The 17,251-nt window shown below is 40.0% G+C and overlaps 1 protein-coding gene across 1 annotated transcript in view; it reads left to right on the top strand.

The window, feature by feature from the left end:
- Nucleotides 1-17,251, top strand: part of LOC130923475 (USP6 N-terminal-like protein) — a 76,316-nt gene that overhangs the window by 36,719 nt on the left and 22,346 nt on the right. Inside the window, exons 3-7 of the mRNA XM_057849216.1 lie at nt 1,612-1,697; nt 1,782-1,821; nt 3,695-3,775; nt 5,795-5,902; nt 8,680-8,789. Coding sequence (XP_057705199.1) covers nt 1,612-1,697; nt 1,782-1,821; nt 3,695-3,775; nt 5,795-5,902; nt 8,680-8,789 — 425 coding nt within the window. The remainder of the gene's footprint in view (nt 1-1,611; nt 1,698-1,781; nt 1,822-3,694; nt 3,776-5,794; nt 5,903-8,679; nt 8,790-17,251) is intronic.

The raw sequence follows: 17,251 nt of genomic DNA, 5'->3' as shown, positions 1-17,251 counted from the left end.
AAATGCTGACGAGAAATAATTGTTAGCTCTTTACGATGTCGCCTTTCTACTCTCATTAGTCTGTTAAGAAAAATGTAGACATATTGCGACATCTCCCGTGTCTGCGTGCGTTGTTTTGGGCGCTTGAGTAGCACATGATGGACGGATTGACATAATTTGTCAAACCAACCAACACCCGACACGCTGACACGAAAAAAAAAATAAAACACTCGGGGAAAAATTGACATGTATATACAGTTTCATTGCAAATCAGTATTCTGGTGATCATACTAAATATTTTTTTCTGTGCACATATGAGGTAAATATCGCTGCCATGAAGCCTCCATATAGTGACAGTTCTCTGCCCGCTTCACTGCCGTCACGCGACCGCAGCTCAGCTTTTGCTTGCCTCGTAGCTACCCGTGTTTTAAATTACTGTAAATTTGATAGTATGTCGTCATAGGCAGTCACGAGTTTGTTGAGAAAAGTACTACTCTAAACAATGCTCGCTAGATTTGTGTGGTGTTTTTGTCTGTTTGAGCAGCATTTGATAGGCTCCACGTTAACAAATATGTGACAAAGTCATTTCCTTTCATTTTCTGATTCATTCACCGCATAGTCATTACTGGAAAATCAAGTTAGCAGCAAGCTAGGTCAGGAACCGGAGGACCGAGTCACTGAACGGGAAGTGACAAAACTCAGTCTTGCCCCCCTGCCTGCACGCTGGCTGCTTATTGGCCACACGTGGACGTGAGTGACAAACGCCCTGATTCTGTTTCCGGTCCCTCCCCTGCCCGCGATGAGGCTGGCGTCTGATTGGTCGTGTGCGATGTCAGAAGACGCTGCCGCTTGCTCAACGCCCTCCCACGCAGCGAACAAGCACCACCTTCATAGAACGAATCAGTGCAGATGATGATTAGTTCGGTCTCGTTCACCAAAACAATTCGTTCAAAAAGAACGAATCGTTCGCGACCGATACAACACTAATGTGCACTTCGCTTTCGTCAAGCGTGTAGTGTCAGTAATATTTTTTTCTTTTGTTCGCATCGCTTGCAAATTCTTTAATCCAGCGAGTTTTCATCTTTAAAGTGTCACCTTTTAACCGCAATTTTGACTTCCAGTGTTATATAGCAGGCTAAAGTGGTTACTACATTGTCTTTTTTTTCTATTAGCTTCAATGTAGCACTGCTAACGTTTTACAATGTTGAATCTAGAAGTGTTTCCTTATTTTGTATGTCTGAACTTTAATTCTACGGCGTGTTGATGACTAGTAAATATCTGTAAAAGCTACTTGAGTCTCAAATGCAATCAACATGCACGAGCGCCGTTTGCAAGCAGCACACGCATGCATCAATGTATGCATGCACGCACGCAGCGATAAATCGCAGCTGAGAATATTACTTCCTCATGTTTATTAATCGTGCAATAATTTGATTTATTGCATATCGCGACATGCTTACTCTCAATTGTGCTGAACAGTGTCTGGATTGGAATCTGTGAATTCCATATTTTCCTACAATGGCCAGTCATCAGATCGACACCCCTACTATATGAAAACAACAACTGAATAATTTTCTTTCCAGCCATAGTTTGATATGACATTTACCTGTACATGTGTGTGTCTGTCTGTAGGGCAGACAGGGAGGGGTTGAAATTGACCCCTGGGAAGATGCCAACTACAACATCTATAAAGTTATCGATCGCCTCGGCTTCATGCAGTAAGTTCATTTTATGCCTGTTAGCTGAAGCAATGTCTTCATGTAACACTGTAGAAGTAATCATTTCATTTTCATTCTTTCCAGTGAAGATGAGCTCCCTGCTCCAACTGCAAATGAAGAAAAGGTATGATGCAATGCATGTGTACAAGTGATTAAAGCAAGTGTGTATAATACAGTGAGCTTCTTATTTAGTCTCAATGAGTGTAAGGACTGTGTGAAGTTACCACCCAAGACTCACATCTTGCTAGGAGCTGGCGCTAATGTCCCCACACACAAAAATTAAAAGGCAATTTACCCTTCAGCCACTAGTGTGTGGAAGTCAGGAGCAAATAAAAACTGGTTTTGCTATTACATCTCTGATGTGGAAATTAATACAGGGAATGTATGTAGGTAAATTTGGTGCCACACAGATAAATGGTTGTTGTACATAATGAATTCATTCAAATCATTTGTGTTTGTAGTAGTCTGTGAAAAATATGACTTTTCGTATAATTTAGTTTGTATGAATCTCAAGTGCTGTGTAATCATCCTACTTGTAGAGTTAGGGTTGAGAGAGATCTGGGTGGCACCTGGGTGCCCTTTTGACCGATCAGAGGAACTCATTGCTTCATTTCAACTTCGGTCAATTGTTTTGACAGCAGTAAAAAAAACGCTCAAATAATGGCTCAAATAATTTTCTTCACTGCGATGCTCGTATAGTGGAAAACCCATAAGGTGAGGTGCTTGTATCATGAATGAATACAATGAAAGGTTTAGAATGTGTTAGGCTAGGAAAGCGGCGGGGGCCACCAAGTTCCATAGCAAACCCCAACTGTTTACCATTTTTTCTGTAGCTGTATAGTTGATTAATCTGTTTTGCTGTTATTTTTTTCACAGTATACAATATTGCACAGATACAGTATTGTTTTTATTTATACAGTGGTACCTTTACGTACGAAGTTAATTCGTTCCAAGACCTTGTTTGTAAGTCGAAATGGTCGTATGTGGAGCAGGATTTTCCTATAACAATACATTATAATTCCACTAATTCGTTCCACAGCCCAAAAACCTACACTAAATCTGTTAAATATGCCAGGTTGTTTGCATGTTTGCATGTTTTAGATCCCTCTGGTGGCGACTTGCAATTTGTTGTTTTCATGATCAGGCATATTTTGGCCACCTAAAGAAAGCTAAGATCTACATTCTCATAGAAAGAAAATAAAAAGGCAAGTTTTTGGTCTGATTAAATCGGAACGGGCATCATTATTGTTCTAACCGGACTATCTGCAGTGCTATCCATTCTTCTAGTCACACCAGCTCTGTGTTTTTTTTACAAAATCCTTAATTAATACTGCTGTTACTATTGCAAAAAGCAATTACAAGTGCAAAACAAATACATTATGTATTTTACGTGGTGTACCTAAACGCACCGCGGGGCTGACGGCAGAGTGAGAGAGTGCAGTTGACTTTCACATTTCACGTCCTGTTTTTGCTATCATTTTGCAACGCGCGTTTTGTTGCACAAGTTCTGAATTAAATGCTTAAAAACATGATGAAGCTGGTGATCTCTTTTGCGATGGTACCAGAATAATAATAGTCAGTTTGTCACCTTAATGTATAAAGACTGTCGAACAGAGGCCGTCGGAGTATTGTCAACCAGTTCATGGACGTGCACCCCACGCTCATATTTTTCCATCATTCCATCTACATTTCAATGGTAAGCCTTACCTTTTTTTTTTTCATTTTTCATCACCTGCTTTAACAGTCTTAGAACCCATTTTGATTTCTCTCACAAGAAAATCCGCTGTGCGTCAGTCTTGCGGGAAAACAATGAAATTGCGACGCTGTTATGAATCGTCGTATTTCGAGCATTTCGTCGGATGTAGAAACAAATGGCGTGTCAAATTTTACGTCGGATGTCGAAAATATCGTGTGTCGGACCGATGGTATGTCAAGGTACCACTGTATAGGTCATTCTTCAAATTTGGTTATTTACTTGAATGTTTTTCCTTCCACAGCTGAAGCAACTAGAGGTAGAGAGAGCAGAGAAATGGCTGAAGATGGTAAAGAAGTGGGATAAATACAAAAACAGTGACAGAGTGAGTAGCAGTCAACATATCAACGGGGGGAATGATGGGAAAAAATAATCAGTATACAGTGGAGAAAATAAGTATTTGAACACCCTGCTATTTTGCAAGTTCTCCCACTTAGAAATCATGGAGGTGTCTGAAATCTTCATCGTAGGTGCATGTCCGCTGTGAGAGAGATAATCTGTAAAATTGAAAAATCACAATGCATGTTTTTTTAACAATTTATTTGTTTGATACAGCTGCAAATAAGTATTTGAACAACTGTCTGTCCGCTAGAATTCTGACCCTGAAAGACCTGTTAGTCCGCCTATTAGAAGTCCACCCCTCCACTTCATATACAGTATTATCCTGAAACAGATGATCTTGTTTGAGGTCGATCGCTGCATAGACACCTGTCCGCCCCATAAAATCAGTAAGACTTAAACTTGTAACATGGTCAAGACCAAAGAGCTGGCCAAAGACATCAGAGACAAAATTGTTCACCTCCACAAGGCTGGAAAGGGCTTCGGAGCAATTGCCAAGCAGCTTGGTGAAAAAAGGCCCACTGTTGGAGCAATCATTAGAAAATGGAAGAAGCTAAGCATGACAGTCAATCTCAATCAGAGTGGAGCCCCATGTAAGATGTCACCGCGTGGGGTCTCAATGATCCTAAGAAAGGTGAGGAATCAGCCGAGAACTACACGACAGAAGTTGGTCAATGACCTGACGAGCTGCGACCAAAGTTACTGTTGGTATTACACTAAGACGTCATGGTTTGAATTCATGCATGTCATGGAAGGTTCCCCTGCTAAAACCAGCACATGTCAAGGCCCGTCTTAAGTTTGCTTATGACCATTTGGATGATGCAGAGGAGTCATGGGAGCACGTTTTGTGGTCAGATGAGAGTAAACCGTGTTTGTAGGAAATAGAATGATGTGTACTATCTCAAGAACACCATCCCTACTGTGAAGCACGGGGGTGGTAGCATCCTGCTTTGGGGGTGTTTTTCTGCGCATGGACAGGACAAGTGCACTGTATAAAAGAGATGATGACTGGGGCCCTGTAATGTGTGATTTTGGGGAACAAACTCCTTCCTTCAGTCAGGGCATTGAAGATGGGTCATGCCTGGGTCTTCCAACATGGCAATGACCCAAAGCACACAGGCAGGAAAACTAAGGAGTGGTCCCGTAAGAAGCATAACAGGGTTCTAGCATGGCCTAGCCGGTCTCCAGATCTAACCCCAATAGAAAACCTTTAGAGGGAGCCCCAAACTCTGTGTTTCTCAGTGACAGCCCAGAAACCTGACTGATGGGTGGGCCAACATCCCTCCTGCAGTGTGTGCAAACCTGGTGACAAACTTTGACCTCTGTAATTGCAAACAAAGGGTACTGTACCAAATATTAACATTCATTTTCTCAGGTGTTCAAATACTTATTTGCAGGCCTATCACACAAATAAATTGTTAAAAAAGCATACATTGTGATTTCTGGATTTTTCTTTTTAGATTCTCTCTCACAGTGGACATGCACCTACGTTGAAAATTTTAGACCTCTTCATGATTTCTGAGTGGGAGAACTTGCAAAATAGCAGGGTGTTCAAATACTTATTTTCTTCACTGGATCTCAGACAACACTTTGCGAACAGTGTGATAATTACATAAAAATTAGCAGTATATGCTGTGTAAATACACAGGTTGCTTTTAATACTTTTTTCTATTTGCGTAAGTAGTTTCTCATTTTATATTTTTATACATGATCCATCTGCTCTTTCACAAAGTTCTGATAATTACAAATAGTGGTTTGGTTAGCTTTGGTTACCATGAAGAGCTGGCCAATTATTTTGTGAATTTTAATTCCTCACTTTAACTACAAACACAATTTCCTGCAGGGCTATTTATAAGCCTGTGTTAATATCAAAACTTTTGATTGAAATCCTGTGACATTTATTTTCACACAGAGAATGTTGTTGTTCCCTTTATTAAGTTGGAGGACTAAAATTTCTGGCTTTGAGTTTGCTACATTTTTACCCTTCTTAACTTTTTGCTGTCAGATGGTGAAACGGGTGTACAAAGGGATTCCTGTGCAGCTAAGAGGACATGTCTGGTCTCTGATGTTGGACGTGGAGAACACAAAGAAGGATAATGAGGGCAAATATGAGGTAAACACAATAATAATGCAAATACACAAAGTTGTAGACGGTGAGTGTGATGTTTAAAGTTTTGTTAACACGGTTTTTCCCATCTTTTACATTTTTCTATTATAAAGTACCGTATTTTTCGGACTATAAGTCGCAGTTTTTTTCATAGTTTGGCTGGGGGTGTGACGTTCATTGTTCATGCTTGTAAAATATCTCTACGGAGGTAACGCCTGTGTGTATCATCTTTTCTGTTGTTGTTGTGGGTTTACACCCGGGATCGGACACATAGAGCCAGTTGTGTGGTTGTTTGAACGATGTGCTAATGCTAGCGAACGCATGCTAACCGTTTATGTCATTGCTGTAATAGCACCTAATTATCTTTTATTTACGTTGATGCGAACCTGTTTGGTATCGAGGACGAAATTGATTCTGCAAATTATATGGACGTCCAGCATCGTCATTTGGGTGTTTAGCCCGCTTTATAGCCAGTACCGAGCCGTAGCGTCCTGGTGAGTACAGTATATTCTAGAGGTGTGCAAAATTTCCGATTCTTAGATTATTCGCGATTCGGCCGTGGAAGATTCGAGAACGATTCACAAACATCCAAATTCCGATTATTGAAATATGCCAAGTAAAGCGGAAGTACAACCCACTCAGCGCGCCGCGCGGTCTTCGGGACGGAACGGACCGGGAGTAGCTAAACATCATGCTTCTCATTAACCGGCCCCTCGGGTAATGCCAACGCTCAACTCACGGCTCTAGCTCAACTCTTGCCACGAGATAAAAAAACACAACAACATACCTGACTGCTGCCGAAAAGCTGCTACAAGTACAGCTACGTAATGTTATGGTAGATATCATTTATACAGGACTAGATGCAATATAGACTCGGTAGCGGTAGCAGCACATCTGAAAAAAGCTAGATGCGCGCGTTAGTAAACGGCTGCCATCTTAAAGCAGTAAACTTCCCTGCAATGCTGTTGTAGCGAACCTTCCAAGCAAACCTAATTAACTTTTTATCTAAAATACTCCTAAATCAGTAAAATATTGACTTGAATCTATCTTTAAAATAGTTTTAAAACTTTCACATGTCAAAAGTAGACAAAAGGGAAATTATGGAATAACGGGAGCAATTTTAGCAACTTTAACGGTTGATTCACAACATTAAATTAATTGAATGTAGTTTAAAGCTGCTGATACAGAATGGGGACTGGAGTTTTTTTATTTAATGTTATTTTTGTATATTTGTTTACTGCTATATGTTAACTTGATACTGAAATAGTAGTTTGGTTTAGCCTGAGAGTATTTTTGAACAATTTTGGAACTAATGTACAAAACTTTATTTAAAAAAAAAAAAAAAAAAAAAAAAAAAAAAGGAGGGGGTGCATCAATAATCGTTTTATAATCGAATCGGAGCCTCTGAATCGTAATCGAATCGTTAGGTGCCCAAAGATTCCCAGCTCTAGTATATTCGCATTTCGTTGTCCATGCATCATGTAACATCCTACTGTACACTTATTCAGCATGTTTTTCTCTATTGTATTTTTATATTAAATTGCCTTTCAATATGACATATCTGTTCTATGTGTTGGATTTTATCAAGTAAATGTCCCCAAAAAATGCGACTTATACTCTGTTGCGACTAACCGTAATTTCTGCACTATTGGGCGCCCCTGATTACAAGCTTCACCCAGTACATTTTTAAAGGAAAAACCATTTTGTACATACATAAGCCTCTCCTGCCTATAAGCCGCGTGTGCCCACTTAGTAACATGAGATATTGACAAAGAAATACAGAGTTTTCAAAATTTTAATAACACACCTTAACTTTTCGTTCCAAACAGCGCCAGCAAACAAGGCAGTTATATAGCGACGGCACAGAAGTTACATAGCATCAGCACGGCGGTAACAGCACTAAGTGGGCTGGTTATTAAAAACATAGAAGTCTTTGTTAGCTATCTTCATCTTCCTCTTCCTCCTGTGCACTCAAACCATGGAAGTCTTTACCCTCAGTGTCGGATATGAAGACGCTCAGATACACTTCGCCACGCACCTACTCAGTCTCTCCTTCCTTGTCGCCTTCAATGTCTCCCATAATGAGGCAAATTCACTCCTGAGCCCATGCCATCCTCCTCGTCACGCAGCAGACAGGCCCCTCGAAACCTGTTGGTGATGGCGGACTTCTTTCACAGTACACCGCTTCACGCTGCCAAGCTCCCTCGGCATACCTGTGCAAAAGCTGCTCTTCGCATGCGGCGAGAGTCTTGGCAAACGATCTCTCGCCGCTAGTCATCTAAGCTTCCATACAGCTCGGATGGCCAATTTAATTTCTTCTAGCATTTTCCATGATGCGGGTCTGCCAATTCTACTCATGCACAAAGTCGAGAGTCCGCCACCTCTATTCATGCACAACGCACAAAGTTAAACCACCGGTAATAGTGCAAACTAGCGTCTTCCTCGACGCATATATTCCACGTGTCTCACTCCCACATTCCATGCACGAGCGCCCCCGGCGGCCGTCAGAAAAATGCACAAATTGGCCGCATCATTGCACATGCCGCAGGACCCAAAATGAGAGGAAAAAAGTAGCAGCTTGTAGACCGGAAATTACGGTGTATATGTTTTTTTTCTCTTCGTTGGGCATTTTATGGCGGGTGTGACTTATACTCAGGTGCGACTTGTAGTCCGAAAAATACTGTAATTGATATCATAACTCTTTCACCATGTTTTGTTTTTTATAGAACCATTTGGGTAATTTAACATACTCATATGTCATTTTAATCTGCTTTATTACCCAGAAAATGAAGGAGCAAGCTAAACTGTACTCATCTGAGATCAAACAGATTGACCTTGATATCAACAGGACCTTTCGCAATCATATCATGTTCATGGATCGCTTTGGAGTCAAGTAAGTATTCATATTATTTTGATTAAAAAAAATAATAATACACACACAAACACAGAGGACAACATAACAAAATAAGCTTTTCACAATAACGAAAGTAAATACAACCCCAAGTTGGGATGCTGTGAAGAAATCAATGATTTGCAAATCATATCCAACCTAGTACAGCGTTACCTCAACATACTTTGCTTTGACACGCGATCTTTTCGACATCCAACGTAAAATTTGACTTGCCGTTTGTTTCTACATCCAACGACATGCTCTAAATACGAGATCTATGACTGCCCCGCAGGTTCGTTGTTTTCCCATGAGACCATGGCAGATTTTCTTGTGAGAGAAATCAACATGGGTTCCAACAATGTTAGTGCAGGTGGTGAAAAATAAGGAAAAAAGGTCATGCTTACCGTTACCATTGACATCAATATAGATGTGATAGAAAAATATGAGCATGGGGTGCGCATCCTTGATATGGCTCGCTCAACAATACAGCTGTAGACGGTCTATGACGGTCTTCCTCCGTTAAAATAAGGTGGCACAGAAATCGCCAGCTTCGTCAAGTTTCTAATCATTTATTCCATCAACTTGTGCTTCGTGTCCCCCGCAGCAAGTAAACAAAGTGTAAGTGAAACTAAAAAGGCTCACTATCAAGTCAGCCACGCGATGCGTTCAGGTACACCAATAAAACACATTCGCCACATTAGAAACCAGTTTGTTACATTATTACAGGTATTATTATTATTATTATTATTATTGCTATTATTAATTATTATTCCGATTTTTATTCATAATATATATTTTTTCCTCTTTGTAAATGATATTTGCTGTAGTAACATCAATACTTATTGAGAATTTAGAGTAGGTATTCAGGCTGTGGTACGAATTAATGGAATTATAATATATTCTTATGGGAAAATCCTGCACGACATACGACCATTTCGACTTACAAACAAGGCCCTGGAACGAATTGACGTTGTATGTCGAGGTACATCTGTATACTTAATTGAATACAGTGATCCCTCGTTTTTCGCGGTTAATGGGGACCAGAACCCGCCAAGACAAGTGAAAAACCGCGAAGTAACGCACCCCCCCAATTTTTTTTTTTTTTTAAACGTTTTTAAGCACTTTAAATGTAAACAAGTTACTTTCCCACAGAATTATTTTTATACAAGAAAAAAGTAGACACCCAATCCATTTAAAAAAAAAAATACAAAAAATGTTTTCTTTATTAAATGCTTCATTGAGTGAGTCCACTCAAATTCGCTCCAGCTCCTCACTTACACACAGTGAGTTGCCACAGCAACCGTTTAACAAGTTAAACGATGTTTAACGCATGCGGCGCTTTGAAAGTCGAGTCTCTCTCAAGATCAAAGCTTAACCGACTGTCAATCATCATTTATTTTAATAAGCAACTCCAGTTCAGGGAGGGGTAGTGAGACTATGCGATCGGCTCGGGACAGCTCATCTGTATTTTTTTTTTTTTTTTAATTGGAAAAAAAAATCTGTGATGGACTGAGGGTGCAAAGTTTGATGCAGAAATTCACAAGGGATCACTGTACACTACAAAGACATGCTCATATGCCCAAAATATGTTAATTGATTCAGCTGAACGAAGCGAAATTTGAAGTCCATCCATCCAGCCATCCGTCATCTGCCGCTTAATCCGGGGTCGGGTCGCGGGGGCAGCAGCAGGGAAACGCAGACTTCCCTCTCCCCTGCCACTTCAAAGAATAATTACACAAGTATATGCAGGGGTGAAAGTGGCTAGAATTTCTCGCCGTACCTCCCTGACATAGAGGTTACCAGAGCCAGATTTTTAGGGGTGAAAAACCTCCTAAAACCACTGAAATGCAAAGAAAGCTGCTTTTGGCACAGTTATAACACACAATAAAACACAACAGGTTTTACATATGCATTAGGCTACTGCATTACACTTACTGTAATAAGGTATACGTGTACATGAGAAACAGATTATTCATTCAAATTTTTTTTCAATGATGTAGCAAAATAACAGTTAACAAGAACACCAGTAACCACAACCTCCATCTGCTATTTTATTTAATCTTCCCTCATTTCCTCACATCTAAATACAACACCTTAATTTTAGCTACTTTACAACATGTATACATACAACATAGGATGTCCATTAAAATTGAAGATAATGTAAACATTGTCTCATTTTTTTAATAATAAGAATATAAGTAACATGACAACAACACAAAAATATGACCAAATGACTCCTATATCATGGACACTGAAATGGAATACAGTGGTACCTCTACATACGAAGTTAATTTCTTTCCTGGACCTTGTTTGTAAATTGAAATGATCGTATGCCGTGCAGGATTTCATCCATAAGAATACATTATAATTAAGGTTGTTCCGATCATGTTTTTTGCTCCCGATCCGATCCCGATCGTTTTAGTTTGAGTATCTGCCGATCCCGATATTTCCCGATCCGATTGCTTTTTTTGCTCCCAATTCAATTCCAATCATTCCCGATAATTTTTCCCGATCATATACATTTTGGAAATGCATTAAGAAAAAAATGAATAAAACGAATATACAGTATACATTCAACATACAGTACATAAGTACTGTATTTGTTTATTATGACAATAAATCCTCAAGATGGCATTTACATTATTAACATTCTTTCTGTGAGAGGGATCCACGGATAGAAAAGACTTTGTATATTGTGACTAAATATTGCCATCTAGTGTATTTGTTGAGCTTTCAGTAAATGATACTGTAGCCATACCCAAATGCATGATGGGAAGTGGAACCATGACTGTGCGTAGTGCTACCAATTGATATATCTTCTCTGCGTTGGGAAATAACATAAGGTGTTAAGAAAAAGATCAATTGCTACATTGCGTCCCCACAGTGCTTCCCATGATATTTCTAATCGTAAGGAGAGGGATTGCAAGGCATTAGCCCAAAAAAAGGCTCCAAAGGCTGCCAAAATTCACTTTACTCATTTTACGCTGCCTTTTATCTCTATACATAGGTAAAACGGAGCTATTACAGATTGAGCGCGACAATGCGTGAGTGGGTCGTGCAGCGCATGGATTAATTGTGTTCAATATTTTATCGTGATACTTTTTTTTTTTAAATTCATTACTGCCGTTATCGGGATAAATTTGAGAACCATACCTTAAGCGTAAACTAAAGACTCTGGATGAATGTAACATATTATGTTTGCAACGTTAAATGCAATTAGACAATGAAAAAAAAAAAATATATATATATATATATATATATATATATATATATATATATATATATATATATATATATATATATATATATATATATATATATATATATATATTAAAAAAAGACACGGCCGATATTTTTTTGCCGATTCCGATACTTTGAAAATGAAGTGATGACATCTCTAATTATAATTCCATTAATTTTTTCCACAGCCTAAAAACCAACACTAAATCGGTAATAAATACTGCTGGTACTATTACAAATGGCAATTACACATAGCAAAACAAATAAACTATTAATAAAAAAAACGGAATAATAAAATAATAATAATAATAATTCCTGTAATAATGTAACTAATCGGGTTCTAATCTGGCGAACATGTTTTGCGTGCTGTACCTGAACGCACCGCGTCGCTGACGTGACAGAGAGACGTAGCGGTGCGGTTGAAGGTGCAAAAACATTAGCTCTTTCAAAGGCAGTACTTATTTCTCTCAACAATACCACATTACCACATTTCTGGAAACAAAGTGTCTTTAGAAATAAAACCATAACCAATATACTTTGTTTTCACAGATTTCTGTACTATTTTGCATGTTTGCAGTGTTACCGCTGTACTCAATCCTGGATTTAAACGTTCTGCATCTGGAATAACTTTTGTACACCACCAAACAACGCACGACTTGACATGGAAATACATGTTAGCGAAGTCACTAATTAGCATAGCGCTCGGCGCTAACTAGTAACATCTCAAAAACAACAACAATAAAGGCTCAACAGTACAAGAGGGTTCATGTACTCACCTTTTATAGACGCACACGGGGCTTAGCAACATACTCGGGACTTTTTCCAATTAACATGAATTGAACCCATTGCTGGACAACTGAAAGGCAAGGAGCAACGAACTATCTCTCTTCCCCTCGCTCTAAAAAATAACTTGCGCACAGAAGCGCGACCGCTGGGTACCTGCCTGTCTCATACCCAAATTTATTTTCAAAAGTCTTTTGAAAAGAAGTAAATACAGTGCCTTGCAAAAGTATTCAGCCCCCTTGAATCTTGCAACCTTTCGCCACATTTCAGGCTTCAAACATAAAGATATGAAAATTTTTTTGTCAAGAATCAACAACAAGTGGGACACAATCGTGAAGTGGAACAACATTTATTGGATAATTTAAACTTTTTTAACAAATAAAAAACTGAAAAGTGGGGCGTACAATATTATTCGGCCCCTTTACTTTCAGTGCAGCAAACTCACTCCAGAAGTTCAGTGAGGATCTCTGATTGATCCAATGTTGTCCTAAATGACCGATAATGATAAATAGAATCCACCTGTGTGTAATCAAGTCTCCGTATAAATGCACCTGCTCTGTGATAGTCTCAGGGTTCTGTTTAAAGTGCAGAGATCATTATGAAAACCAAGGAACACACCAGGCAGGTCCGAGATACTGTTGTGGAGAAGTTTAAAGCCGGATTTGGATACAAAAAGATTTCCCAAGCTTTAAACATCTCAAGGAGCACTGTGCAAGCCATCATATTGAAATGGAAGGAGCATCAGACCACTGCAAATCTACCAAGACCCAGCTGTCCTTCCAAACTTTCTTCTCAAACAAAGAGAAAACTGATCAGAGATGCAGCCAAGAGGCCCATGATCACTCTGGATGAACTGCAGAGATCCACAGCTGAGGTGGGAGAGTCTGTCTAAAGGACAACAATCAGTCGTACACTGCACAAATCTGGCCTTTATGGAAGAGTGGCAAGAAGAAAGCCATTTCTCAAAGATATCCATAAAAAGTCTCGTTTAAAGTTTGCCACAAGCCACCTGGGAGACACACCAAACATGTGGAAGAAGGTGCTCTGGTCAGATGAAACCAAAATTGAACTTTTTGGCCACAATGCAAAACGATATGTTTGGCGTAAAAGCAACACAGCTCATCACCCTGAACACACCATCCCCACTGTCAAACATGGTGGTGGCAGCATCATGGTTTGGGCCTGCTTTTCTTCAGCAGGGACAGGGAAGATGGTTAAAATTGACGGGAAGATGGATGCAGCCAAATACAGGAACATTCTGGAAGAAAACCTGTTGGTATCTGCACAAGACCTGAGACTGGAACGGAGATTTATCTTCCAACAGGACAATGATCCAAAACATAAAGCCAAATCTACAATGGAATGGTTGAAAAATAAACATATCCAGGTGTTAGAATGGCCAAGTCAAAGTCCAGACCTGAATCCAATCGAGAATCTGTGGAAAGAGCTGAAGACTGCTGTTCACAAACACTCTCCATCCAACCTCACTGAGCTCGAGCTGTTTTGCAAGGAAGAATGGGCAAGAATGTCAGTCTCTCGATGTGCAAAACTGATAGAAACATACCCCAAGCGACTTGCAGCTGTAATTGGAGCAAAAGGTGGCGCTACAAAGTATTAACGCAAGGGGGCCGAATAATATTGCACGCCCCACTTTTCAGTTTTTTATTTGTTAAAAAAGTTTAAATTATCCAATAAATTTTGTTCCACTTCACGATTGTGTCCCACTTGTTGTTGAGTCTTGACAAAAAAATTAAAATTTTATATCTTTATGTTTGAAGCCTGAAATGTGGCGAAAGGTTGCAAGGTTCAAGGGGGCCGAATACTTTTGCAAGGCACTGTATCTCGCTCAGTAACCAGCTGCATCTATCAAAACGTTGTGTGTGCGTGCGTCTGTCAAAGGTGTCCGGGCGGCAGACGTGTTTTGAATTTCATTCCGCTACTAGCGGCAGTCATAAAGTTATTACAGAAAATCATCATTTTTGAACATTTATGAATCGCAATCGAATCATCACGTGTCGAATCACGATGCATCTATTCATCGATTTTTTTGGCACACACTTACAAGGAAGTAGTGCATTATCTTGATCGTTTCTTTAAAGTGCCTACGACAGGATAAAAAAGGTGTTAAATTGCATTATTATGTGAATTAGAATCATATTTTGAGACGATTCGACTGTATACAACAATTTGGCAAAGCGCAGATGACGATAAATTAGTCTTTTCATCCGCTGTTTAGCCACACCTACCATTATCGGGCTCTAGCGTCCCCAACAGGAGGATGATGTCGGCAGGGTCATGGTTTCACCTGATTTAGAATTCAACCCATTGAGGGGGAATTATTCAGAACGAGGAAAATGCAACGAAGAGAGCCAAAAAATGTCATTGTTTCAGTCTCTCTACTCCAATTTTTTTACAGGATATTCTTTTTATCCAAGTATTTTTTCCTAATTGCTAAATAAATGGTATGGTCATGACAAATAACAGTTTTGCACTAAATGGAATAGGAAATAATAAAAATGCATTTATTCAGTACGACATGGAAAATGACTCCATAATGGTCAAAACTGTCGACTTCACCTTTACTGTCGCACCTCCTGAATGATATTTTATGCCACCGTAGTTAGTCAGGCTTTTGTCATTACCCTGCACCGGCTTTGGAGAATGTAAACCAAGAGACTTGACAGCTAGCCAACAAGCTAACCCGAACCGAGAGACGCCTCAATGTATTATTTTCACTTTTCGAAGCGAAAAAATCACACAAAACTTGCCTGGAACATGTCACACAGCGGTGGGGTTGTCGATTGTCTTCGCTGATCGGGAACCCGCCAGTCAGCGAGCAAACTATGGGCAGGAGAGCTCGCCAGGGGAAGCAGCTTAAGAGTACCACCGGACAAATCGGCCGACGTCGGAGGTGCGCATAGCTGCCACATGGTCAACAAAAGAATATGGCGTAAAATAATGCTTTACTACACGGCAAAGACGTAAACAGAGAGCGGCTTGCAGTTGTTGTGCAACTAACATTGCAGGATGTGTCTGAGGAGAACTTTGTAAGTAAGTAAATGTAAGTAAATAGTCCTTTATTTAAAGAAAGTTTGTAGTGTTTACTTTGTAATCGCTGTATTCGCAGCCATTTTTAACACAAAGCTGCAATTTCTGATGGGGTTGAAAATTTGACAGAACACCGGGCACACAAAGAGGGCAATAAGCTGAGAGCACTTAGCGCTCTCCCGGCGGAGGGGGGGTCTGTGACAGGCCGCCGGTCGTCTGCCGAGTGGCATTTTCGGTGGACAATCAGCCACAAAATGCAAGCCACCTCCGTATTAAAACGTGTATCATGATTATTTGACATAATCAGGCATGCAAACTTGCCACCTCTCGGCGAAATTTCGCCGTTTTGAAATCAAAATGGGTCATTCTTCTGAATCACGTAGATCCGAGGAGAAAAAAAGAGGGGGTGGGGGGCATGTCAACGAGCGAGTGAAACCGTTAACTTCAAAAACGTAGTCCATGCTCAAAACTACACTCTAGTCCTATGACCTAGACCTATCACCGCCACTCTCTTCTTGTGACAACAAATGACTGACAAGCGTGAGAGACGGGAGCACAGTTATCACCAATCAGCAATGAGGAGGCCGAACCCCTCTCCATCCCAGCTTCTCGCCCGGTGTTCTCTACATTAGTCAAATTTGACACCTAAAGTACTACCGTGCTCTCTAAACTTGTTTTGTTTCGATGCATACAGGCAGAACGTACTAAAAAATGCTATTAGAAAATACTTGAATGTAGTTAAAGGATTTGATACACTGCCAGTGGGTTTTCCCATTGGCAGTATATCAAATATTTGGCAGTGTATCAAATACTTGTTCTCCCCACTGTATATCAAATAAGGACGGTTTAAATACGTACGTGACGAGTGTGGTCAACTGCTTCAAAGCTAACACAAAAAAACACAATGGTTAAAAACATTAGAGGGTAATACAATCAAAAAGTATTTTGAAAGAATGAAAAGGTTGTAAAAAACGAAATAAAAACAAAAATAGTGAGTACTCGCCGCTTCTAACCGATGTGCGCATGCGTGCGGATGGTTGCGCAAGCGCGCTGAGCATTGTGTAGATGTTTCGCCGCGTGGTAAGGAATGACCGAACACCTGTTCCGAACACCGGACCCGTTGGAAATTGCGGCAAGGTAAGGGATTAATGTAAAAAATTGTTAACTTCTTAAAGCTAAAAGTTTGAGTGATGGCCTATAATAGTCTTCCTAAATTATTCAGTCGTCTCGTTCGATCAATTCCTGCGCTTGTAATGGTTTCTATAACACAAGTATTCGCTTAATTTCTTGATAACTGACTTCAAATAGTCCTCGATATTTCAACGCCTCGTAGAACGCAGTTACTCGAGTTAGCTTTAACTGCGGAGGGGCTAAGTAACGCCTTTCACACAGGG

The sequence above is a fragment of the Corythoichthys intestinalis genome, chromosome 1 (assembly GCF_030265065.1).
Source record: "Corythoichthys intestinalis isolate RoL2023-P3 chromosome 1, ASM3026506v1, whole genome shotgun sequence".
NCBI lineage: Eukaryota > Metazoa > Chordata > Actinopteri > Syngnathiformes > Syngnathidae > Corythoichthys > Corythoichthys intestinalis.
This window is presented reverse-complemented; position numbering and strand designations above follow the sequence as displayed.